The sequence below is a fragment of the Oryx dammah genome, unplaced genomic scaffold (genome assembly GCF_014754425.2).
Source record: "Oryx dammah isolate SB20612 unplaced genomic scaffold, SCBI_Odam_1.1 HiC_scaffold_17, whole genome shotgun sequence".
Taxonomy (NCBI): Eukaryota; Metazoa; Chordata; class Mammalia; order Artiodactyla; family Bovidae; genus Oryx; species Oryx dammah.
In genome coordinates, this window is record NW_024070201.1 from 15,461,574 (window position 1) to 15,489,112 (window position 27,539).

The following is a 27,539-nucleotide window of genomic DNA, read 5'->3' on the forward strand; positions in this document are numbered from 1 at the left end:
GGGCTTCTCCTTGTGGTGGCCTCTCCTGTGGGCCACTGGCGTGGTGCCTGGGCTTCGGTAGTTGTGGCACGTGGACTCAGTACTTGCGTTTCCAGGCTCTGGAACACACGCTCAATAGTGTGACACGTGGGCTTAGTTGCTCTGTGTTATGTGAGATCTTTCTGGATTAAGAATCGAACCCATGTCTCCTTCATTGGCTGGTAGATTCTTTACCACTGAGCCACCAGGGAAGCCCTTCTGCTTTTTAATTGAAGTATAATTGCTTTCCAATGTTGTATTATTTTTTTTCTAAAATGAAGCAAATCAGCTATATTTACAGATATATTCCCTCCCTCTTGAACTTCCCTCTCTCTGTCCCATCCAGGTAGGTCATCACAGAGCACTGAGCTGAGCTCCCTGTGCTATACAGAAAGTTCCCACTATCTATCAGTTTTACACATGGTAGTGTATTTATATCGAACCTAATCTCCAGTTCATCCCACCTTCCCTTTCCCCCTGTGTGGCCATGTGTCCTTTCTGTCCTTCTGTGTTTCTGTTCCTGCCCTGCAGGTAGGTTCATCTGTACCATTTTTCTGTATTTCACATACATGTGTTAATATACGATATTTGTTTTTCTAACTTGCTTCACTCTGTATGATAGACTTTAGATACAGCCGCATCTCTACAAATGAGTCAATTTCATGGCTGAGTAGTATTCCATTGTGTGTGTACCACATTTTTATACAGTAGTCTGTTGATGGGCATCTAGGTTGTTTCCATGTCCTGGCTGTTGTAAATAGTGCTACAGTGAACAACGGGGTACATGTTTCTTTTTAAATTATGGTTTTCTCAAGATACATGCCCCATAGTGAGATTGCTGGGTCATATGGTAGTTCCGTTTTTCGTTTTTAAGAAACCTCCATACCATTCTCCCCACTGTGGCTATATCAATTTACATTCCTACCAACAGTGCAAGAAAGTTCCCTGTTCTCTGAATCCTTTCCAGAATTTATTATTTGTGGATTAAAAAAGAAAATTTATTCTTTTGTTTTATTTTTTTATCTTTTATTAGTTTTTTGTTTTGTTTTTTATTCTTTTGTTTATTTGTGGATTTTTTGATGATGACCGTTCTGACCAGGATGAGGTAATAACCTCATTGTAGTTTTGATTTGCATTTTTCTAATAATGAGAAATGTTGAGCATCATTTTATGTGCTTTTTAACCATCTGAAGGTCTTCTTTGGAGAAATATCTGTCTAAGTTTTCCACTCTTTTTTGATTGGAAATTTTTTTAAATATTGAACTGCATGAGAAGAAATTTGTATATTTTGGAGATTAATCCATTGTCGGTTGCCTCATTTGCATATATCATTTCCCATCCTGAGATTCTTCGCTTTGTTTTGTTCATGGTTCCCTTTGCTGTGCAAAATCTTTGAAGTTTAATTAGGCCAATTAATTTATTTTTGTTTTTATTTTCATTATTTTAGGAGATGAATTGAAAAATATATTGCTGCAATTTTTGTCAGAGTGTGTTTTCCCTATGGTTCCCTCTAAAAGCTTTATAGTATTTGACCTTACATTTAGGTCTTTAATCTGTTTTAAGTTTTCTTTTGTGTATGGTGTTAGGGTATGCTCCAGATTCTTTCTCTTGCGGGTAGCTGTTCAGTTTTCCCAGTGCCAGTTATTGAAAAGACTGTCTTCCTGTCGTCGTATATTCCTGTTTCCTTTGTCATAGATTAGATGACCGTATGTGGGTGGGTTTGTCTCTGGGCTTTCTATCCTGTGCCATTGATCTGTATGTCTGCTTTTGTGCCAGTACCACACTCTCTTGATGACTCTAGCTTTGTAGTGTAGTCTGAAGTCAGCCTGTAGTATAGCCCGACCCCTCCAGCTCTTTTTCTTTCTCAAGGTTGTGTTGGCTGTTTGTGATCTCTTTTGTTTTCATACAGATTGTAAAATTTTTTGTTATAGATCTGTGAAAAATGCCATTGGTAGTTTTAATACGGATTTCATTGAACCTGTAGATTGGTGATATAGTCATTTTCACAGTATTGATTCTTCCATTCCATACACCAGAAACATGGTGTATCTGTCTATCTGAGTCATCTTTTATTTCTTTCATCAGTATCTTGTAGTTTTCTCAGTATAGATCTTTTATCTTTTTAGATTGGCTTATTCCTAGGTATTCTATTACTTTTTTTGTGGTGGTAAATGAAATTGTTTCCCTAATTTCTCTTTCTGATCTTTCTTTGTTAGTGCATAGGTATGCATACAAGAGATTTCTGTGCAGTAATTTTGTATCCTGCATCTTTATCAAATTCTAGTAAATTAGTTCTAGTAGTTATCTGGTAGCATCTTGTAGGATTTTCTGTGCATAGTACCGTGTCATCTGCAAACAGTGAATTTTACTTCTTTTCCAGTTTCAGTTCAGTTCAGTCATTCATTCATATCCGACTCTTTGCAACCCCGTGGACTGTAGCATGCTAGGCTTCTCTGTCCTTTACCATCTCCCAGAGCTTGCTCAAACTCACGACCGTTGAGTCAGTGATGCCATCCAACCAGCTCATCCTCTGTCATCCCCTTCTCCTCCTGCCTTCAGTCTTTCCCAGCATCAGGGTCTTTTCTAATGAGTCAGCCCTTTGTATCAGGTGACCAAAGTATTGAAGCTTTTCAATTTCAATTTCTGTTTCTTTGGTAGCTGTAGCCAGGACTTCTAATACTATGTTGAATAAACGTGGTAGAGTGGACATACTTGTTGTGTTCCTGATCTTACTGAAAATGCTTTCCACTTTTCACCTCTGAGTATGATGTTATCTGTAGGTTTGTCCTATATGGCCTTTATTATTTTGAGGCAGGTTACCTCTAAACCCACTTTCTGGAGAGGTTTTTTTCCCCTTAATAAAAGTGTGTTGAATTTTGTCAAAAATTTGTTTTGCATCTATTGAGATAATCATGTGGTTTTTATTCTTAAGTTTATTAAATATGATGTATCACATTGACTGATTTGTGTGTATCGAGTAATCCTTACATCTCTGGGATAAACCCCACTTGATCATGATCCTTGTAATGTATTGTTGGATTATGTTCGCTAGCCGTTTTTTGAGGATTTTTGCGTCTGTGTTCATCAGTGATACTGACATGTAATTTCGCTTTTTTGTGTGTGAGATCTTTGGTTTGGTATCTGAGTGATGGTGGCCTTTTAGGTGAGTTTTGGAGTGTTCCTCTAATTTCCTGAAAGAGTTCCAGAAGAGTCGGTTTTGTCTCTTCTCTAAATTTTGGATAGAGTTTGCCACAGTTTCAGTTTCACTTCTTTCCATTGATCTGTTCATATTTTCTGTTTCTTCATGGTTCAGTCTTGGAAAGTTGTATCTTTCTAAGAACTTGTTCATTCTTTCTAGATTGTCCATTTTGTTGACCTATAGTTGCTTACAGTAATCTCTTCTGATCCTTTGCATTTCTGTGGTGTCAGTTGTAATTTCTCTGTTTTCTTTTGAAATTTTATTGATTTGAGTCCTCTCTCTTTTTTTCTTGATGGGTCTGGCTAAAAGTTTGTCAATTTTCTTCATCTTCCCAAAGAACCAGCTTTTAGTTTCAATGATTTTTGCTATTGTTTTCTTTGTTTCTGTTTCATTTATTTCTGCTCTGACTTTTATAAATTTTTTATTTCTACTAACTTCGGATTTTTTTCTTCTTTATCTAGTTGCTCTAGGTATAAGATTAAATTGTTTGAGATTTTTCTTGTTTCTCTTGGTAGGATTGAATTGCTATAAGCTTCCCTCTTAGGACTGCTTTTGCTGTATCCCATAGGTTTTGGGTTGTTGTGTTGTTATTGTTTTTCTCTATATTTTTTGGTTTCCTCTGATTTTTTCAGTGATCTCTTGGTTATTTAGTAGCATATTGTTTGGCCTCCATGTGTTTGTGTTTTTGACATTTTTTTTCTTGTAATTGATTTCTAGTCTCATAGTGTTGTGTTTAGAAAAGATGCTTGATATGATTTCAGTTTTCTTAGATATTCAAGGGGCCTTCTCCTGATGTGGTAACCTCTCCTCTTCTTCAGCCACTCCCCCCCCCCCCACCCCAGCCCCACCACCCCAAGATTATGGATTCCATCTCGTTTCCTCTTTTGTTTTATGTCTCTTCTCACCATCCTATCTGGTCATTTGGGGATCTTTTCTTGTCTTTTAATGTATCCAAGATCCTCTGCTAATGTTCAGCATGTGGTGTATTCAAATTGTTTCATTTGTAGATGTAATTAGTGATGTGCTTGTGAGAAGAAGTGAACCTCGGGTCCTTCTGTTCCAGCATCTTGACTGGTCTCATCTCCTTATATGTTCTTTAAGTTATATCTGAAGTAGTTTTTTTCCCCTAAAAAAAACTAGGTGTGTACGTTTCTCGGCTTTAATTTATTTTGAGGCATACTCTTAGAAATCCAACTCGATTTTCATCCTGGTGTGTGACATTGTCCCCTCATATTACATTTATAAATAATTCTCCCCTTTTTTCATTTTTATGTAACTCTTTATAATAGTGATAAATACTCTTTTGATAAAATGTAATATTTGTTATATTTATCTCCTCTTATCCTCATTTTCTTAGATTACAGGTTTTTTAGGGTAGTTCTATTTTTATTTCTTTTTATTTGTTTTAAATATTTATTGTTAAAATTTATTTGACCGTGCTGAGTGTTGCATCACAGTCTCTGATCTTCATTGTGGCATGCAAACACTGAGTTGCAGCATGCAAACTCTTAGTTATGGCGTGCAGTGTTTTTAGTTGCGGCATGTGAACTCTTAGCGACAGCATGTGGTATCTAGTTCCCTGATGGATCAAATTTGGCCCCTGTACATTGGGAATCTAGAGTATTAGTCAGTGGAGCATCATGGAATTTCCCAGTTGTTTCTTTTGGTTTTTCTTTTCTCATTATTGCAAAACTGTGCCTTACATATATAGGCACTCAAATATATGTTGAATTTTAAATGCACTTATGATTTTTATATGTTCAAAGAATAATATGCAATTTCATAGTTACTGTAGTAGCAGTAAATATTCTGTTATAACCACATGAAAAGTACTGACATTTAATATTGCAATTGAATTTCAGTAGAAGATGGTGGTTTAAGCTGGCTAAGGAAGTCTTATCAAAGAATGAAAGAACAAGCTGAGAAACAAAATAGAAATTTTGAGGACATTGTAGCTGAAAGATATGGGGTAAGTCTTGGTATTTAGGAGATAAATATTATTTTCAAAGTTATATGGAAATTGACTTTAACTTTGTTAGTGTTTTGTGCTAGGGTACATTTTTTAATTGACTTGATATTAAATTTCAGTTCTAACTCTCTTCAATTGCTGAAGCCAAGTTTTACATTTCATTTTTAGATAAACCTGTGAGCATATTTAAATATAAAATTTAATGAATATGAAACTTAAGTAAGGACAGTTTAAGAATGTATGTTTTTAAAGTAAAATCAGCATTTTCTTGTTGTGAAGAAATTTCAATAGTATAGGAAAGTCTCCATAGAATATCTTTTGATATAAGTACTGTTTTTTTTTTGCTTTTAGAAAGTGATATTCATTTTCTTCCAGTTTTATTGAGATATACTTGACATACAGTACTGCATAAGCTTAAGTTATACAACATGATCTGACTTACTTAAAACATGGCATGATTACTATGTGTGTGTGTGTGTGTGTGTGTGTATAAAACAATGGAATAATGAAGCAATATATTTTAGAACCAGCTCCCCCATTCACAATGTGTGAATAATCTTTATGTTTCAGTAGCTGTTGATGTCCTATTTTTTAAAATTTGAAATAAAGAGGTTTAGAAAGGAGTAAACAAAAAGTGAGAGAATTGTTATTGGCAGAGACATTACTTTGCCAACAAACGTCCATCTAGTCAAGCTGTGGTTTTTCCAGTAGTCATGTATGGATGTGAGAGCTGGACTGTGAAGAAAGCTGAGTGCTGAAGAATTGATGCTTTTGAACTGTGGTGTTGGAGAAGACTCTTGAGAGTCCCTTGGACTGCAAGGAGATCCAACCAGTCCATTCTGAAGGAGATCAGCCGTGGGGTTTCTTTGGAAGGAATGATGCTAAAGCTGAAACTCCAGTACTTTGGCCACCTCATGCGAAGAGTTGACTCATTGGCAAAGGCTCTGATGCTGGGAGGGATTGAGGGCAGGAGGAGAAGGGGACGACAGAGGATGAGATGGCTGGGTGGCATCACTGACTCAATGGACATGAGTTTGAGTGAACTCTGGGAGTTGGTGATAGACAGGGAGGCCTGGCATGCTGTGATTCATGGGGTTGCAAAGAGTTGGACATGACTGAGCGACTGAACTGAACTGATATACATATATACATACCTATATTTGCACTCTGTGCTGTGCTCAGTCACTCAGTCATGTCTGACTCTTTGCAACCTCATGGACTATAGCCCACCAGGGTCCTTTGTCCGTGGAATTTCCCAGAGAAGAATACTGGAGCAGGTTGCCATTTCCTTCTCCAAGGGATCTTCCTGACCCAGGGGTTGAACCTGCATCTCCTGTGTCTTCTGCACTGCAGGCAGATTCTTTACCCACTGAGCCACCTGGGAAACCCCATATATTTGCATTGGCACAGACAATTTTTAGAAGGGCACGTATGAAGCTAAAATAGTTATTTCCAGGGAGTGAGATTGTTGGGGATTCTATTGATGAAAGAGACTTTTCCACTTTGGACTGTTCTCCACTTTTTATGTATTCTTTAGAAAACAAATATGCATTTCTTTTATAATTTTATAAAATGGACTTGAGCTTGAGTGAACTCCAGGAGTTGGTGATGGACAGGGAGGCCTGGCGTGCTGCAATTCATGAGGTTGCAAAGAGCCAGACACGACTGAGTGACTGAACTGAACTGAATAGAATCTATATTAATATTTTGATATATATATATATATTTAATTTTTTCCTAATTATTATATAATTTTAAAATAGTTTTACAAAAGTAGGCATATAGACTGGGCTTCCCTGGAGGTTCAGTGGTAAAGAATCTGCCTGCCAATGCAGAAGACCTAAGACACGCAAGTTCAATCCATGGGTTGGGCAAATCCCTTGGAGCAGGAGATAGCAAACCACTCTATTATTCTCGCCTGGAAAAGTTCCGTGAACAGAGGAACCTGGAGAGCTTCAGTTCTGGGATCAGAAAGAGTCTGACAACAGACATAGCATAAGCTTACAGTCTACATTCTGTTTGTTTCAAACTTACACAAGCAGACATAGTTGGATGCCAGTAAATACATACATTTTAATTATCTCTTAATATTTATACATATATTTATATGGTGGAGGTGATGGAATGCCAGCCTAGCTATGTAAAATCCTAAAAGTTGATGCCTTTAGGATTAAAAGATGCTTTTAGATGAAAGTGCTGCACTTAATATGCCAGCAAATTTGGTTATTCCACAGTGGTTAAGGACTAGAGAATATCAGTTTTCATTCCAGTCCCAAAGAAGGGCAATGCCAAGGAATGTTCAAACTACTGTATAATTGTGCTCATTTTACATGCTAGCAAGGTAATACTCAAAATCCTTCAAGCTAGGGTTCAACAGTACATAAACCAAGAACTTCTCAGTATATCAGCTGGACTTAGAAAAGGCAGAAGAACCAGATTATCAAATTGCCAACATTCATTGGATCATAGGAAAAGCAAGAGAGTTTCAGAAAAACATCTGCTTCAGTGACTACTCTAAAGCCTTTGACTGTGTGGATCAAAACAAACTATGGAAAATTCTTAAAGAAATGGATGTACCAGACCACCTTACCTGCCTCCTGAGAAACCTGTATGCAGGTCAAGAAGCGACAGTTAGAACCAGACTTGGAAAAACAGACTGGTTCCAAATTGGGAAAGGAGTACATCAAGTCTATATATTGTTACCCTGGTTATTTAACTTAAATGCAGAGTACATCATGTGAAATACCTGACTAGATGAGTCACAAGCTGGAATCAAGATTGCTGGGAGAAGTATCAGCAACCTCAGACATGCAGATGATACCACCCTGATGGCAGAAAGCAAAGAGGCAAGAGAAACTTGATGAAAGAGCAGAGTGAAAAATCTGGCTTAAACTCAGCATTCAAAAAACTAAGATCATGGTATCAGTTCATGGCAAATAGATGGGAAAAAAATGAAACCAGTGACAGACTTTATTTTCCTGGGCTCCTAAATCTCTGTGGAAGGTGACTGCAGCCATGAATTAAAAGATGCTTGTTCTTTGGAAGAAAAGTTAGGACAGACCTGGACAGTGTATTAAAAAGCAGAGACATCACTTTGCTGACAAAGATCCATATAATCAGATCTATGGTTTTTCCAGTAGTCAAGTATGGATGTGAGAATTGGACCATAAAAAAGGCTGAGTGCTGAAGAGTTGGTACTTTCGAACCATGGTGCTAGAGAATACTCTTTAAGAGTCTTTTGGACTGCAGAGAGTCAAACAGTCCATCCTAAGGGAAGTCATCCTTGAATATTCTTTGGAAGGATTGGTGCTGAAGCTGAAGCTTCAGTACCTAACTACCTGATGCAAAGTTCTGACTCTTTGAAAAAGACCCTGATGCTGGGAAAGGCAGGAGGAGAAAGGGACGACAGAAAATGAGATGGTTAGATGGCATCACCTATTCAATGGACATGAGTTTGAGCAAAATCTGGGAGATAGTGAAGGACAGGGAAGTCTGGTGTTCTACAGTCCATGGGTTGCAAAGAGTTGGACATGACTTAGTGACTGAACAACAACCCATTATTTATTTATATTAGTGGAGAGATATTTATATGTTTTTATTTTTTTCCCTGTTAAATAGCACTGTGATAACCATCTTTTCCAATGAATGTTTTGTACTTACCTGGTTATTTTCTTAAAAGAATCACTAAAAGTGAAATTGCCAATTAAAGGATATGGATACTTAAAGTGAGATATATATTGCAAAATTTCTCTGTAGAAGGATTGAAGGAATTACACTTAATAAAATTACTTTTTTTTATATGATTTTCAATAGTAGTATTATGTTTTCTAGAGTCTATGCTACTGTGATTGGTAAGCAGATTTTTTCTTTGCTTTTATTTTTATCATTTACTAATCAGGTGGATTCTTTTTTTTTTTTTTTTCATATACTTTTTGCCATTTGATTTATTTGTAGTATTTACTCATTTGGGGATATTGACTTAAGACCTTTTAATAAATCTTCCTGTTAGTTTCATGTTTCCTTTTTACTTATATTTGCTATGCTGCTGCTGCTGCTAAGTCACTTCAGTCGTGTCCAACTCTGTATGACCCCATAGACGGCAGCCCACCAGGCTCCCCTGTCCCTGGGATTCTCCAGGCAAGAACACTGGAGTGGGTTGCCATTTCCTTCTCCAATGCAAGAAAGTGAAAAGTGAAAGTGAAGTCTCTCAGTCGTGTCTGACTCTTTGTGACCCCATGAACCGCAGCACTCCAGGCCTCCCTGTCCATCACCAACTCCCGGAGTTCACTCAAACTCATGTCTGTTGAGTCAGTGATGCCATCCAACCATCTCATCCTCTGTCATCCCCTTCTCCTCTTGCCCTCAATCTTTCCCAGCATCACGGTCTTTTCAGATGAGTCAGCTCTCTGCAGCAGGTGGCCAGAATATTGGAGTTTCAGCTTCAACATCAGTCCCTCCAATGAACACTCAGGACTGATCTCCTTTAAGATGGACTGGTTGGATCTCCTTGCAATCGAAGGGACTCTCAAGAGTCTTCTCCAACACCACAGTACAAAAGCATCAATTCTTCAGCACTCAGCTTTTTTTATAGTCCATCTCTCACATCCATACATGACTACTGGAAAAACCATACCCTTGACTAGATGGACCTTTGTTAACAAAGTTTTGTCTCTGCTTTCTAATATGCTGTCTAGGTTGGTCATAACTTTCCTTCCAAGGAGAAGGCGTCTTTTAATTTCATGGCTGCAGTCACCATCTGCAGTGATTTTGGACAGTATGAAAAGGCAAAAAAATGTGACACTGAAAGATGAACTCCCCAAGTCAGTAGATGCCCGATATGCTACTGGGGAAGAGTGGAGAAATAGCTCCAGAAGGAATAAAGAGGCTGAACCAAAGCAGAAACAATGCCCAGCTGTCAGTGTGTCTTGTGGTGAAAGTAAAATCTGGTGATTTAAGGAACAATATTGCATTGGAATATTAGATCCATGAACCAAGGTAAATTGGAAGTGGTCAAACAGGAGATGGAAAGAGTGAACATCGATATTCTAGGAATCAGTGAACTAAAATGGTCTGGAATGTGTGAATTTAATTCAGATGACCTGTATATCTGCTACTGAGGGCAAATCTCTTAGAAGAAAGGGAGTAGCCCTCATAGTCCACAAAAGAGTCCGAAATGCAGTACTTGGTTGTAGTCTCAAAAACAACAGAATGATCTCTGTTCGTTTCCAAGGCAAACCATTCAGTGTCACAGTAATCCTAGTCTGTGCCCCCAATCACTAATGCCAAAGAAGCTGAAGTTGAGCGGTTCTATGAAGACCTACAAGACCTTCTAGAACTAACACCCAAAAAAGATGTCCTTTTCATCATCGGTGACTGGAATGCAAGGAAGTCAAGAGATACCTGGCGTAACAGGCAGGTTTGGCCTTGGAGTACAAAATGAAGCAAGGCAAAGGCTAACAGAGTTTTGCCAAGAGAACACACTGGTCATAGCAAACACCCTCTTCCAACACCGCAAGAGATGGTAGACATCTGGTGGACATCACCAGATGGTCAGTACCAAAATCAGAGTGATTATATTCTTGGAGCAGAAGATGGAGTCAGCAAAAACTGACTGGTTCAGATCATGAACTCCTTGTTGCAAAATTCAGACTTAAAGTGAGGAAAGTAGGGAAATCCACTAGGCCAGGGTATATGACCTAAATCAAATCCCTTATGAGTATACAGTGGGAGTGACAAATAGACTCAATGGAATAGATCTGATAGAGTGCCTGAAGAACTATGGACAGAGATTTGTAACATAGTACAGGTGGCAGTTTCCCCATCTATTTCCCATGAAGTGATGGGACCAGATGCCATGATCTTCGTTTTCTGAATGTTGAGCTTTAAGCCAACTTTTTCACTCTCCACTTTCACTTTCATCAAGAGGCTTTTTAGTTTCTCTTCACTTTCTGCCATAAGGATGGTGTCATCTGCATATCTGAGGTTATTGATATTTCTCCCGACAATCTTGATTCCAGCTTGTGTTTCTTCCAGCCCAGTATTTCTCATGATGTACTTTGCATGTAAGTTAATGATGAGCTTTAAGCCAATTTTTTCACTCTCCACTTTCACTTTCATCAAGAGGCTTTTTAGTTCCTCTTCACTTTCTGCCATAAGGGTGGTGTCATCTGCATATCTGAGGTTATTGATATTTCTCCCGGCAATCTTGATTCCAGCTTGTGCTTCTTGCAGCCCAGTGTTTCTCATGATGTACTCTGCATATAAGTTAAATCAGCAGGGTGACAATATACAGCCTTGACGTAGGTAGTCCTTTTCCTATTTGGAACCAGTCTGTTGTTCCATGTCCAGTTCTAACTGTTGCTTCCTGACCTGCATATAGGTTTCTCAAGAGGCAGGTCATTCTGAAGGAGATCAGCCCTGGGATTTCTTTGAAAGGAATGATGCTAAAGCTGAAACTCCCATACTTTGGCCACCTCATGCAAAGAGTTGACTCATTGGAAAAGAGTCTGGTGCTGGGAGGGATTGGAGGCAGTAGGAGAAGGGGACGACAGAGGATGAGATGGCTGGATGGCATCACCAACTCGATGGATGTGAGTCTGAGTGAACTCCTGGAGTTGGTGATGGACAGGGAGGCCTGGCGTGCTGCGATTCATGGGGTTGCAAAGAGTTGGACACGACTGAGCAACTGAACTGAACTGAACTGACAGGTGACAGTGATCAAAACCATCCCCAAGAAAAAGAAATGCAAAAAGGCAAAATGGTTGTTTGAGGAGGCCTTACAAATAGCTGAGAAAAGAAGAGAAATGACAGGCAAAGGATAAAAGGAAAGATATACCCAATCTGAATCAAAGTCCCAAAGAATAGCGAGGAGAGATAAGAAAATCTTCCTAACTGAACAATACAAAGAAATAGAGGAAAACAATAGAATGGGAAAGACTAGAGATCTCTTCAAGAAAATTAGAGATACCACGTTTTTCCAGTAGTCATGTATGGATGTGAGAGTTGGACTATAAAGAAAGCTGAGCACCGAAGAATTGATGCTTTCGAACTGTGGTGTTGGAGAAGACTCTTGAGAGTCCCTTGGACTGCAAGGAGATCCAACCAGTCCATCCTAAAGGCAATCAGTCCTGAGTGTTCATTGGAGAGACTGATGTTGAAGCTGAAACTTTGGCCATCTGCTGCAGAGAGCTGACTCATTTGAAAAGACCCTGATGCTGGGAAAGATTGAGGGCAGGAGTAGAAGGGGATGACAGAGGATGAGATGGTTGGATGGCATCACTGACACAATGGACATGGGTTTGGGTGGACTCCAGGAGTTGGTGATGGACAGGGAGGCCTGGCGTGCAGTGGTTCATGGGGTTGCAAAGAGTCGGACACGACTGAGTGACTGAACTGAAGTGAATTGAAGGGAACATTTTATAAAGAGGTGGGCACAATAAACGATAGAAATGGTGCAGACCTAACAGAAGCAGAAGATAGAAAGCGGTGACAGGAATACACAGAAGTATACAAAAAAGATCTTAATGATCCAGATAACCACAATGGTATGATCACTCTCCTAAACTCAGACATCTTGGAATGCGAAGTCAAGTGGGCCTTCGGAAGGATTGCTATGAACAAAGATAGTGGAGGTGATAGAATTCCAGCTGAGCTATTTCAAATCCTAAAAGATGATGTTCTGAAAGTGCTGCACTCAATATGCCAGCAAATATGAAAAGCTCAATAGTAGCCACAAGACTGGAAATAGTCAGTTTTTATGCCAGTACCAAAGAAGGGCAATGCCAAAGAATGTTAAAACTACTACACAATTGCATTTATTTCACATGCTAACAAAGTAATGCTCAAAATTCTCCAAGCGAGACTTCAAGAGTATATGAGCCAAGAACTCCCATATATTCAACCTGGATTTAGAAAAGGCAGAGGAACCAAAGATCAAATTTCTAATGTTCATTGGATCCTGGGAAAGCAAGAGAATCCCAGTAAAACATCTACTTCATTGACTATGCTAAAGCCTTTTCACAGGAAACTGTGGAAAGTTGTTCAGGATGTGGGACTACCAGACCACCTTAACTGTCTCCTAGGATACCTGTATGCAGGTCAAGAACCAACAGTTAGAACTGGACATGGAACAGTAGACTGATTCAAAATTGGGAAAGGAGTACTTTATGTATTGTCACCCTGCTTATTTAACTTAATATGCAGAGTACATCATGAGAAATTCTGGGTTGGATAAGGCATAAGCTGGAATCAAGAGAAATATCAATAACCTCAAGGTATTCAGATATCATATGACATATCACCCTTATGGCTGAAAGCAAAGAGGAATTAAAGAGACCCTTGAACATGAAAGAGGAGAGTGCAAATACTGGCTTAAAACTCAAATGTTCCAAAAACTAAGATCATGGCATTGGATCCCATCACTTCATGGCAAATAGATGGGGAAACAGTGGAAACAGTGAGGACAGACTTTTATTTCTTGGTCTCCGAAGTCACTGCAGATGGTGACTCCAGCCATGAAATTAAAAGATGCTTGCTCCTTGGAAGAAAAGTTATGACTAACCTAGACAGTGTGTTAAAAAGCGGAGACATTGCTTTGCCTACAAAGGTCTGGATGGATAGTCAAAACTGTGGTTTTTGAACCATGAAGAAGGCTGATCATGGAAGAATTGATGCTTTTGAACTGTGGTGTTGAAGACCCTTGATAGTCCCTTGGACTGTGAGGAGATGAAGCCAGTCAATCCTAAAGGAAATCAACCTGGAATATTCATTGGAAGGACTGATGCTGAAGCTGAAGCTGTAATACTTTGGCTACCTGATGCGGAGGACAGACTCATTAGAAAAAACCTTGGTGGTGGTTAATATTGAAGGCAGCAGGAGAAGGGCACGATAGAGGACGAGATAGTTGGATGGCATTACCGACTCAGTGGACGTGAGTTTGAGCAAGGTCCAGGGGATGGTGAAGTACAGGGATGCCTGGCATGCTGCAGTTCTGGGGTCACAAAGAATCAGACATGACTGAGCAACTGAATAACAATACTGAATTATCTCATCCTAAAATACTGGTTATTTGTCAGTTCAAATTTTCATTTATTCTTTTCAGTGTATTTCTCCATTTGTTGTTATGTATACATCCTTATCCTCAGTATATTTTTTATTTTTTTCAAGTATATGTTGAATCTTTCTTCCTTTATGTTTTCTGACTTGACTGGTATTAGTCTGCCCATTTTTTAAAAAACTCTTGTCATTACATCTATAGCTCTTTTAAACTGGCTTATCTGGGAAAATCAGTTCAGTTCAGTTCAGTCGCTCAGTCGTGTCTGACTCTTTGCAGAAAATAGTTACATGGAAATGTTGATTACTTTTTCCTGCTCAGTATTACAATATTTAAACTTTCTTGTATTCTTGAAATAGAATTTCAGGACTTTGATATAGACACCTTTCTTCTGTGTTTAAGTGCATTTAAGATGAAGATTGTCATGTTTAAAAAGTATCTTTGCATTCATGGTTTATTGAAAGGTGCTTTTTTGTTAATTTGCTTTTAAATTAGGAGTATCTAATTTTTATGAAATAACTGTTTTGATATCCTTTGAGATAAAATTATTTTTTTTCTTTGGTTAATGAGATGAATTGTTTGAACATATTTTCTATCTTTGGGCCATTCTTGGATTCTTTAACTCCTATTTGATCATGGCATTTACTTTAATATACTACTGAATTAAATTTGTTAATATTTTATTTTGCATTTATATCTTTATATGTATTATCTTTATTTTTCTTTTTATATTTTAAGGGTTATTATAAGTTTATTTTTGAAACTTTGAAGTTTTATATAATTTCTTAATTCTCTGGAACAGTTAAGAATCAAAGAGTTAGGCATTTTGACATAATGGTTAAAAACATTTGCTGTGTAGTTAAATAGTCTTGAATTTCAAGTTTGTTACTCTTGCTGTGTGATCTTAAGCTTTATTTTATTTTTTATTTTAAAGACACGTTTATTAGTATCATTCTCATAGAATTGTTGTGAGCACTAATAATAATTTGAATGCTTTTCATCTGCCAGCTACTGTTGTATTACTTCATGTATAATTAAATTTAATTAATAGCCACAGTTATACTGTTATTTTTATTTAGTAAATGAGGAAACTGCAGCAGAGTTTAAAGAACCAAGATTATGAAATTCATGAATAAATTTGAACCTAGGCATTTTATGTAGACCGCATTTAAATGATTCAAAGGTGTAGTACAGTAAGCATTGGATAAATTGTGTCAGCTACTGTTTTTGTTGTTTTTGTTATTACCATATTTTATTGAATTTTAGAAGCCACTAATTATAAAGACATCGTTAATTTATGTATAACCAAGAAAGAAAAAAGTTGCCTATGAGGTAATGCTTAAATTGTGAAAATATCTGCCTTTACTGCCATCATTTTCATTCTGTTCACGTTGTCATTAAATTTGAGAAACATGTTAAGCCTAGATTTTTTTTAAAAATTTGATAAAATATAATGGATTATCTTTGCCTCATCTAAGATAATGACTTTCCATCTCAACTCTCAGATTTTATGGAAAGATTTGAAAATGTTAATTACAGTTTACTATAAGTTTAAAAAATATGCATGTTATCCTTGACAGTTGTATTCTTCACAACTATAAGAACAATTATTTAGACTTAACCATTACATTTGCCATTTAGTTTATGACCTGAATTCCTTTTTTCAAAGATACCTGCCCTAACTCATTTACGGTTTGGCTTAATGATAAAGGGCATAATTTCTCCCTTAGAATTAGTAAGTAATGTACTTTCTGTTATGTTGCATTTCAGAAAATGCCTTTCTTCTGTACATGTCAAGGCAAGATAATTTGACTGAATTGAATTTTTATTTAGAATTATTACCTTAGAATTATTTTTCAAAATTTCATCTTCACTTCATTATCTTCTACCACTTAGTGAAAAGTTGTTAACTAAGACTGTTAAGACTACTTTCTTTCCTTTGTTGGCAGAATGTTGTTCACTTGTTCACATTCACTCCTTCCTCTGATCTGATCTTCGTGAGAAATTTATTTTCTGCACGAATTTTGAGACTCAGGAATTAAGATGTTTTTATGTATGAGTTCTGTATGCTTCCCTTTCTTCCTTCCCCAAAGGCTGTTGGATGAGACCTTTGGATCTAGAAGATTAGCTGGGGAAATTTTTTTGTTAATGCTTCTACCGTCTTTGGTTTTTCCTTCTGAAAGTATATGCATGTTCTGTAGAATTAATTGTCCATGTGTCTTTTTGCTGTAACTAATATTTGTTTACCATCTTTTCCCAAGTATAGCAAATTCCTAGGCTAGTGTTGAATATGCAGATTTGGATTCAACACTTTCTGTTGTTCTGTTCACTACCTGCCCATCTTAGAACATAGTTTTCTTTGTCTTTCTTGCTCTTGAACTGCTCTTCTTTTCATAAGAGTCTGTTTTGTTTTAGCAATGCAGTAACATCTTGAATCTCACTGATAGTAGGAAATATCTTTTAAAATATTATGTCTTTACTGATTTCTGAATTCTGTTTTGTTTTAATGCTGGGCATTTGGTCTAAATGGCTTCTTTTGAGCTCCCAGAATTTTTTTATTATTTGGTAATTTTTCTGTGATTATTCATATTTTTTAAAATATTCATTTTATAGCAGTGTGTTTCCTTGCTCTGGCTGCCACAACACAGTTCCACAGAGTGGGTGATTTAAATAACAGCAATTTATTTTCCTAAAGTTCAGGAGAATTGAAGTTCAAGATCAAGATGTTAGAGGGTTTGGTTTCTTCTGAGGCCTTTCTTCTTGTTTCATAAGTATCTGCCTTCTAGCTCTGTCCTCACATGGTATTTTCTCTGTGTGTGCATATTCTCTGTGTGTGCTTATCTCTTTGTGTGTCCACATTCTTCTCATTACAAGGATAGCAATCATACTGGATTAAGGCATAACCCAGTGACCTCATTTTAACTTAGTTTAGTTCAGTTCAGTCGCTCAGTCGTGTCCCACTCTTTGTGACTCCATGAATTGCAGCACGCCAGGCCTTCCTGTCACATCACCAACTCCAATCACCTCTTTAAAGATCCTTTCTACAGATGTCACATTCTGAGGTTCTATGGGTTAGGGGTTTGACGTATGAGGTTGGAAGGGGTACATATTTCAGCCTATGTCATTTAGGATGATCGTATAGGTCTTTCATTCCGCTTTTTAAGTTTTTTCTTTCATTGTACTACATGACAGAGTATCATGACACAGTGGCATGTGGAGTGCAAGTCATTGAGCCATTTTTAATTTTAAATATCTTGTTGAATTTTTTCTCCTTTCTAGTCAATGGAAGCATTTCAGTTGAAATTAAAAGAAGCTGAAAAAGCTGCATTTACGAAAGAAGATGGTAGACGAGAACGGTGGAAGAAACCAACATACTCAGATAGAGCACACAGTAGTCAAGAAGGTGGAAAATCAGACTTGGTAAAATATAATAAAAGTTCAAGAGGTGGATATAATACAACGGATATTGCAAACAGTATCACTAAAGATAAGTTTAGTGGTGATGAAAAAGATGGTAGATCTGTGTTTTCAGAAACATATAGAAGAGAACCCAGTCCAAGGAAAAATCAAGAATTTTCTTCTCATGTAAATTTAAGAGCTAAATTCTTAAGACCCTCTGATGATGAAGAAGTGTCATTTCATAGCAAGAACAGCAATTTTGAACCATCTAGTTCATCTTCAGCACTAGTCCCTCAAGATTCTGTGCATTGTGGCTTTCGAAAATCCACAGAGAACAGTGAAGAAAGTTTATCATGCTGGAGTCAATTTGGGAGGGGAGACAGGAAACATTCAAATCAAAAACCACTAGAAACCAGTCACAGTGTTGACCATGGATACGTTTCAGAAAACGTGAGAGAAAAATCACAGGAGGAAGGCTTGAGAGATGACCCTGTGACAAAAGAACATCTACAGGATACAAAATCTTCACTTACCAGGTATTCTGTCATTTGTTTTCTAAACCGATAAATGAATACTAAGGTCCAGAGGATTCAAGATACTGAACTGTACTTTTTAGAGCATTAGTTACTGATTAGGTATGTTATAATTTTTTTTTTCTTAAATTTGATGTAAGAGATAAGATATGCACCTTTAACAGTTCAGTAGTTTCATTTTATATATTGTATTTCATTTCAGTTTATTTAACAAAAAGCTGAAAGATGAATTCAGTAGTGAATATTTTCTTAGAACTCGCTTTTTTGCAATCTATATAGCTAAATGACTTTAATAGTTCTTATAAATGGATACGCTACATAAAATATTTTGGTAGATTTTGTTCAGTTCAGTTCAGTCGCTCAGTCATGTTCAACTCTTTGCAACCCCATGGACTGCAGCATGCCAGGCTTCCTTGTCCATCACCAGCTCCTGGAGTTTACTCAAACTCAGGTCCATTGAGTCGGTGATGCCATCCAACCATCTCATCCTTTGTCGTCCCCTTCTCCTCCCACCTTCAACTTTTCCCAGCATCAGAGTCTTTTCAAATGAGTCAGTTCTTCACATCAGGTGGCCAAAGTATTAGAGCTTCAGCATTAGTACTTCCAGTGAATATTCAGAACTGATTTCCTTGAGGATTGACTGGTTTGATCTCTTTGCTGTCCAGGGACTCTCAATAGTCTTCTCTCACACCACAGTTCAAAAGCATCAATTTTTCAGAGCTCAGCTTTCTTTATAGTCCAGCTCTCACATCCATATATGTCTGCTGGAAAAAGCATAGCTTTGACTAGGCGGACCTTTGTTGGCAAAGTAATGTCTCTGCTTTTTAATATGTTGTCTAGGTTGGTCAGATTTTGTTAGTACTGCCATATTACTTTCAAATGAAATTCATACATATTTAAGCACACAATCATAACTGTCAATATCATATGCCTACTGGAGGTCTGGGAGACCGAAAGAAAATATGCTGCCATAGCCCAAATATGAAGTGAAAAACATACATGAAAGATCTTGCAGAGGGAAGCATGAATTTTAATGGTGGTTTTGCAGAGAAGGAAATCCACTTTGACAGTTGACAGGATTTATAGCTAATGTTAGAGTTTTGAAAGCAAAATATAGTTAAGATAGTGATTGTACATATAATGATTAGAAAAATCAGTAGCACTAACTGCTTTTGTTTTCATTGTCCCTGTAGCACTTGTATATAGGGCTGAGTTATTCAGTGAGGAAATCCAGGTTCAGTGGGTCATTCCTAGGAAACTTGATTTACCCATAGGGTTGACACTGTTTGAAATAGCCATAAGTAGAAAATGTGTATCCAAAGGATAATAACTAACCTGTACTTGAATGATTGTTAAAATATGTTTTAAAGTACCACCAAATGAATGGGACAATAAAGGAAAAGATTTTAGGAAGTAATAGAATTCATTGGTGGCAGTAGTAGGTATAAGCTTTGTGGTTTGGGGTCCTGAGTCTGGTAAATCACTTTTGTTAGTTACTTCATCTGAAGCTGTGGATTATAAAGCCTGGTGTGTAGCTTTAAGTAGAAGGGAGGAAGGGAAGCGGGCAAAATCTAGACTGAATAATGGGAGGCCAAGTCAGATGGGTTCTGGTTCAAATCAGGGCTTTGTTCCTAGGAAATGAAAGGAGAAATTCAGTTATACTGACTGGATAAACATGGCAGGGTTTAGAGAGGTCTGAGGCTGTCCACATATATAATTGTCCAGGTTTCATTCCAGGTACTCTGGAAGGTAGACTATCTCCAGTCCCAGTTGCTAGAAACATGTAGAAGTGGGATGAAGCTCTTTATTTCCTGATATCATTAGGATTGGCTTAACAGTTGGGTAATCTGTAGGTATTTACTTCTGTGACTGCTGCTAAGAAGAGCATGTAAACAGTCTCATATTGTTAGTATTCCTTTTAGTTCTGTAATTGCTTCATGTTGGTATGTTGTATCGTAAGCTTCTGATAGAAACAGTTAATATGGGCACTCACTAAAAGCTTATGTTGTGGTCTGAAGACAGTATTCTTTGTTAGCTGGGTTAATTTTGATGGTACAGATATTTTGAAGCTTTCTATTAATTTCATAGTTGACTGGAGAGGGAAATTATCCACATATATGTGAAACAAAAAAAAGAATTCCTGAGCATGTAGAGTGGTATAAAGTAAGAAAACAAGAATACAACCTTGAAGAATGCCTGTTTTCAGGGATTGGAAGGATTCAGTGAAGGATTATTAGAAGTTGTTAATTTGTCTGAACATTATCCTGGGTGTATGTTGAATTTTTTGAAAAATGCCAGAATTCTAGGGAGCTTTAAAACCTGTGAATTTTAGAACTTAAAAAAAAAAAAAATCATAGAACTGATTTTAGAACTAGAAGAAATCATAGATTGTCCCAGGTATTTTCCAGATGCAGAAACTGAGGCAACTGAACTTGTGCCTTGCACAATGTTATATAACTAGGGTTGCCAGATTTAACAAATAAAAAATGTTTGGACATGCTTAAACTAAAAAAGTTTTTTAACCTGAAATTAAAATTTTACTGGGTGTCTTGTGTTTTATCTGGCAACTGTATGTAACGCTTGTCCATTTTCCGGGTCTGTGACCTTCGTACAAGAGATAACATATAATTGCAGTCATCTCTTGTTATCACCAGGAGGTTGGTTCCAGGACACTAACAGATACCCGAATCTAGGGATCCTCAAGTACTTTATATAAAGAGGCGTAGTATTTTTACATACAACCTACATATGTTCTCCCATATACTTTAAAGCATCTATAGATTACTTTTAATACCCAGTACAATGTAAATACTATGTAAATAGTTGTAAGTACAGTGTAAATGCTGTGTAAATAGTTGCCAACTCTATGCAGATTAGGTTTTGGTTTTTTAAACTTTCTGAAATGTTTTTCCTAAGTATTTTCAATTCATGGTTGATTGAATGTAAACCCGGTGGATAGGAAAGGGCTTACTGCCGTTTTGCATAAGGGACTTCAGCATCTGGAGATGTTGGGTCTTCAGAGGGCCCTGGGATACACCAGCAGATGCCTGTACGGATCTGAATCTTGTTTCTTTCCAATCAGTGTATCTTAAAGATCTTTCCTTACCAGCCCATATGTATGTGCTTTTTTTTTTTTTTCATTTTAAAGTCTTTTTAATATTCTGTTGTAAACCTTAGAGATAGGCTAATATTTCTCATCAGTTTTGTTTTGTTGGGCTTGGGTAGTTTCTAGTGTGTTGCTCTAAATTATATTGCAGTGAATAGTTTTGTACATTTATTTTTGCATACAAGTTAAATATAGCTGTAAAATAAATTCCAAGGAGTGGAATTGTGTTTATATATTTCATTGTACTAACCAATTTACACTCTTACCAGTCATATATGAGAATGACTTTTCTCTTCCTTGCTTGTAGTATTATTGAGGTTTTTAATCTTTGCCATAGGTACCTTTAAGGAATAGAAACTTTCTTCAGTTTGCATGTAAGTATGAGTGAAGTTTGGCCTATTTTTATAAATGTTATTTTAATTTTATTTTATTAGCTAGTCATATATTTTGCCTACTTTTTGAGGGTGTTTTATGAGCATTTTTATAGTTGTCATGTGATATTTTTTTCTCCTTTTTAGATTTCCTCTTTTCTCTTTTCATCTATTCTTTCTTTTTTTTTTAAATTTATTTAATTTATTTATTTGACTTTGCCAGGTCTTAGTTGTGGCATTTGGGATATAGTTCCCTGACCAGGGATTGAACCCCAGCCCCCTGCATTGGGAGTGCAGAATCTTAGCCCCTGGACCACCAGGGAAGTCCCTTCATTCATTCTTATGGTGATCAATTTATCATTCTTTTCCTTTGTTAATTTTAGGCCCTGAGGTAGCTGGAAAACATCCTCTAACAGTGGTCCATGTGATTAGTAATTTTAAGATTTTTATTCTTAGAAATAAAATGTGCTTGTATATAATTCTGTTTTATTGGAAAATATATTAGCTAATATATTTTCAAAAGTTTGAAACCTAGAGTAGTACATAGTATGAGCAAAACTAATGTGATGTCCTTAATTTAGATTTTATCTATGTTAATATTAGGATCTAACTCATTTTATATAATAGAAAATATTACATAAGGTTAAAAAGGTTAAAAACCTTGGCAGAATTTTCTGTGATGGCCTAGCACGAGAGGATACCAAGTTCTGAAGTGCTGAGTATTAGTCATGAAATCCTTGAAATGAAGTGAAGTCAAGTTGCTTAGTCGTGTCTGACTCTTTGCGACCCCATGAACTGTAGCCTACCAGGATCCTCCGTCCATGGGATTTTCCAGGCAAGAGTACTGAGATCCTTAGGGGAGAAGATTTGAGAATAGGTAGTAAGAAAAGAATTAAAGGGATGGGATCTATGAACACTGTCAGCAGGCAGAGAATAATTGCAGTATACTCAAGGTTTCTGAAATGTGATTGGATTGGAGCTTTTAAAATTACATTTTCCTCAAAAGTTTGAGCCAGAGTTTGTTGTGGGTGTGTCTGTGTATGGATGTGTGTTGTAAAAAGAGTACATTTAAGTGGGAAAATAGAATTTGCTTTTCAGAAAATAATTTTGAAGAGGGCTTTTGAAATATAGTAGTAACCCTGAAAAATGAGAAATGCTTGTACTTTTTTCTTTTTATAGGATAGTTGCAGATGCCATGGTGATGTTTTTTTCAGAGCATATGCTCGCCATTATAAATGCTTAGAGTCTTCCATGATAAATGGAAGAGTCTGTCCCTGCTGTTTGTTGCAGAGCAGTGTCTTTACTGTGTTATTAACAATCATGTGTTCTTCAGTCATTGATGCCCAGCAGCTTTCATTGTAATGTCTTTATTTGATACCTATTATTGTTCTGTTGTGTGTTGAATTATCTGTTAATATTGAAAATGCCAGAGATACTCAGAATTCTTGTGTATTGTCATATTTATCCTGATCTACATTTCAATACTAATAAACAATTCTGTTAGAAATTTTACCCCCTCCACAACCCCATCAAAACAACAAGAAAAGGAATGTTTGGAGTACAGATTTTACAACCATGAAAGGTGCCTCTTTTAAAGGTCTCTGAGATTTCAGTTATCTTCTTGAAACTTGTGAGTTTTGGTTGGAGTCTGCATACCTTCTTGAATCCTGTCTCTTGATTGATTCTTTGTATACTGAGAAGTGAAGAGAAAATGAAAGTTTCTCAAAAAGAGAAGAGTCTGATAAAAATGACAAAGATGTGCCGTTGCATAGGCAATAATAGAAATCTTTGGCAACTTAATCAAGAATATTATCATTGTAAAAGAGGATTTATAAGCCAGATTTCATGGACTAAATTATAACTGTGGGTTATGATATAATAGAGGTAGAAGTATATGTGGGAGACATGGGTTTAACAAAGTGCCTCCCTCACTCCCATATGTTTTAAGGTGCAGATACTTGGATATGTTTATATATTAGTGGAAAAGACAGTATCAAGTTTGAAAGGAGCTAAAAAATATAGAATGATGACAGATGGGATAATTCAGCAGGAATTCAAAGTTAGTGTATATGTATGTATGATACAGTGTACTCATGCAGGTAGGATTATCCTGAGTGCAAATGTTAAAGAAGAGGAAAATGTGGCTGTGGATGTGGGTCATGGGAGACAGCTGTAGGAATTGCTTTTGGGGGAGGGAGTGTAGTAGTTGTTGGTCCCTGGCTTGCCCTCAGGGCATGTAGAATCTTCCTGGACCAGGGATCAAACCTGTGTCCCCTGCATTGGCTGTTGGTTTCCTGACCACTGAAGCACCAGAGAAGTCTCCAGTTTTTCTTGTAAAGTCTAGTCCCTCTGACACGTGTTCTGCTACTTCTTTTGATTTCCATGCCTTCAGTTTTAGTCTGTATGTGTCTCTGTCTGAAGTGGGTCTCCTGAAGACAGGATATATACAGTTCTGGTTTTTCTATCCATCCAGCCAGTCTGTGTCCAGCAAGTGGAATCTTCCATTGTTGTACACAAGCTCCAGACTATGCAGGTTCAGTAGTTGCAGTGCATTGCCCCACAGCATGTGGGATCTTAGTTTCCTGAGCAGGGATTGAATCCACATCCCCTGCATTGCAAGGTGTATTCTCAACCACTGGACCACCAGGGAAGACCCAGCAGCATACATCTTTAGCTTATCTACCTTCAAGTGATATTATGCCGCTCCTGTAAGAACTTTATAGTAGTTTATTTACATTTCTCCCCATCCTATCCTTTCTGTTAGTGTTTTCATACAGTTTACTTATACTTGTTATAAACTCTTATTATTTTTCTTTAGTTATCTTAAAGAGACTTAAATAATAAGAAACAAGTACATATTTACTCTTGTAGTCATCATTTCTGTTGCTCTTCCTTCCTTTGAGTTGATCCATATTTCAGTCTAGTATAATTTTTCTTCTCTCTGAAGGCTTTTCTTTAACACTCTTTCAGCTTTTTATGTCTCATTTCACCTTTTTTTTTTCACATTTTTAAAATTTATTTTAATTGGCACATAATTACAATATTGTGGGTTTTGCCATACATCAATATGAGTCAGCCATAGGTATACATGTGTCCCCTCCTCCTGAACCCCCTGCCCACGTCCCTCCCCACCCGATCCTTCCAGGTTGTCCCAGAGCACAAGCTTTGGTTGCTCTGCTTCATACATCAAACTCGCACTGGTTGTCTCTTTTACATATAGTAATGTATATGTTTCAGTGCTGTTCTCTCAAATCATCTCGCCATCTCCTCCTCCCACTGAGTCCAAAAGTCTGTTCTTTATGTCTGTGTCTCATTTGCTGTCCTGTACGTAGGATCATTGGTACCATCTTTCTAGATTCCATATACATGCATTAATATATGGTATTTGTCTTTCTCTTTCTGACTTGCTTCACTCTAAACAGGCTCTAGGTTTACCCACCTCTTTAGAACTAACCCAAATGCATTCCTTTTTATAGCTGAGTAGTATTCCATTGTGTATATGGACCACTACTTCCTTATCCGTTCATCTGCCAATGGACATCTAGGTTGCTTCCATGTCCTAACTGTTGTAAATAGTGCTACAGTGAACATTAGGGTACATGAATCTGTTTTAATTCTGATTTCCTCGGAGTATATGCCCAAGAGTGAGATTGCTGGGTTGTATGGAATTTTATTTCTAGTATTTTAAGGAATCTCCATACTCTTCTCCCTAGTGGTTGTATAAGTTTGCATCAACAGTGTAACAGGGTTCCCTTTTTGCCACACGCTCTCCAGCATTTATTGTTTGTAGAATTTTTGATTATGACCATTCTGACCCATGTGAGATGATGCCTCATTGTGATTTTGATTTGCATTTCTCTAATAATGAGTGATGTTGAGCATCTTTTCTTGTGTTTATTAGCCATCTGTATGTCTTCTCTGGAGAAATGTCTGTTTAGGTCTTTTGCCCACCTTTTGATTAAATTGTTCATTTTTCTCATATTGAAACAGTTCTTCATGAACTGTTTGTATATTTTGGAGATTAATCCTTTGTCAGTTGTTTTGTTTGCTATGTTTTCTCCCATTCTGAGGGCTGTCTTTTCACCTTGTTTAAAGTTTCCTTAGTTGTGCAAATGCTTTTAAGTTTAATTAGATCCCATTTGCTTATTTTTGGCTTTATTTCCAATACTCTGAAGTGAAAAAGATATTTGATATAGAATTCTAGGTTGACAATTTGAAGTACTTTAAAGATATTGCTACTCTCTTCTTGCTTATGTTGTTCCTGATGAGAAATCTGCTTTTCCTTTTTTTCTCTGTGCATAAATGTCTTTTTTTCCCCCTCCTATGGCTGCTATAAATTGTTCTCTTTGTCATTAGTTTTGAACAGTTTGATTATGGTGTGCCTTGATGTGGTTTTCTTGTTTTGTATTTGTACTAGGAATTCTGTAAGCTCGATTTTTAGTTTTTACTAACTTTAGTAAACTTTGACCTTTGTTTCTTCTGTGTCCCATTTATTTCAGGGACTCCAATAATATGAATAGTAGGCTATTTATGGTTGTTCTATACATCTCCATTGTTCTTTTCTGTTCTGAAATTCTTTTTTTCTGTGTGCTTCATTTTATATAGAAGTTAGGCATTGGAAACTAGTGTTTCAATTTAATTTTTTTCTTTTGCAGTCTAATCTCCGTTAATCCTATTCAATGTAGTTTTTATTTTGACCATTGTAATTTTCACTTGTAGAATTTAAATTCTAATCTATTTTATGTCTTAGTTGTCTCTTACTTTTCAACCATGTGGAATAAATTTATATTAACTTTCAATGCCCTTGTCTTCTGTTTGTTAAATCTGTGTCAGTGCTTTGATTGATAGCTTTTTCTCCTAATTAAGGGTTTTACTTTTTTTCTAGTTTGCATGTCTGACATTCTTTAATTAGATACTGCTGCTGCTGCTGCTAAGTCGCTTCAGTCGTGTCCAACTCTGTGCAGCCCCATAGGCTCCCCTGTCCCTGGCATTCTCCAGGCACGAACACTGGAGTAGGTTGCCATTCCCTTCTCCAATGTATGAAAGTGAAAGTGAAGTCTGTCAGTCGTGTCCGACTCTTAGCGACTCCATGGACTGCAGCCTACCAGGCTCCTCCATCCATGGGATTTTCCAGGCAAGAGTACCGGAGTGGGGAATTAGATACTAGATATTGAGACTTTTATTTTGTTCCATGGTAGATATTTTTGCATTCATGTAAATGTTCTTGAGTTTTGTTTTGGGAGACAGTTAACTGAATTGGAATCTGGTCCTTCTGATTCCTGTTGATACATGGTAGAAGCCAACACAATATTGTAAAGCAGTTATCCTCCAATTAAAAATAATTTTAAATTAAAAAAGAAGTTTTACTTTTTCAGTTTTAGATATATTTGTATTCCTGAAAGTATTCTTGAATTTTGTTTTGGGACAAGGTTAAATTAATTTAAAATTGGTCCTTTGGACTCTTGCCCTTAATATTTGTTGGATGGGCCCAAAGCAGCATTTAGTCTAGGGTTTATTTCCCATTCATGAGAAAAGACCTTTAATACTCTACCCACTGCTTTCATAATTATGAATTTTCCTAGTCTGGCTATTGGGACCTATTCCTATTACCAGGAATGCTGAATCCTGTTGCTCTAATTCTTTGAGATGTTATTTTCACAACTACAGGTACTTTCTGGTTATTACTCAAGGGAAACTCTCTACACTTTTCTGGAATTCTTTCACTGTGCAGCTCTTCCCTCTTTAGCTGCCTTGTACTCTTAACTATTTCTCTTTCATTAAGGAGTCCTTCATGCTCTGCGTAGGCTCACCCTCCTTGTATTGTAGTCTCGAATCTTTCTTGTGGCGGTAAGGCAAAGTTTCTTAGGAGAGCCAGGATATGCCAGGAATCTG

The 27,539-nt window shown here is 37.0% G+C and overlaps 1 protein-coding gene across 2 annotated transcripts in view; it reads left to right on the forward strand.

Annotated features, from left to right (window-relative positions):
• CWF19L2 (CWF19 like cell cycle control factor 2) overlaps positions 1 to 27,539 on the forward strand; it is a 142,953-nt gene that overhangs the window by 45,048 nt on the left and 70,366 nt on the right. For both annotated transcript variants that reach the window (XM_040257907.1, XM_040257908.1), the window contains 2 exons: positions 5,080 to 5,186; positions 17,518 to 18,173. In XM_040257907.1, the coding sequence (XP_040113841.1) occupies positions 5,080 to 5,186; positions 17,518 to 18,173 (763 nt within the window). The remainder of the gene's footprint in view (positions 1 to 5,079; positions 5,187 to 17,517; positions 18,174 to 27,539) is intronic.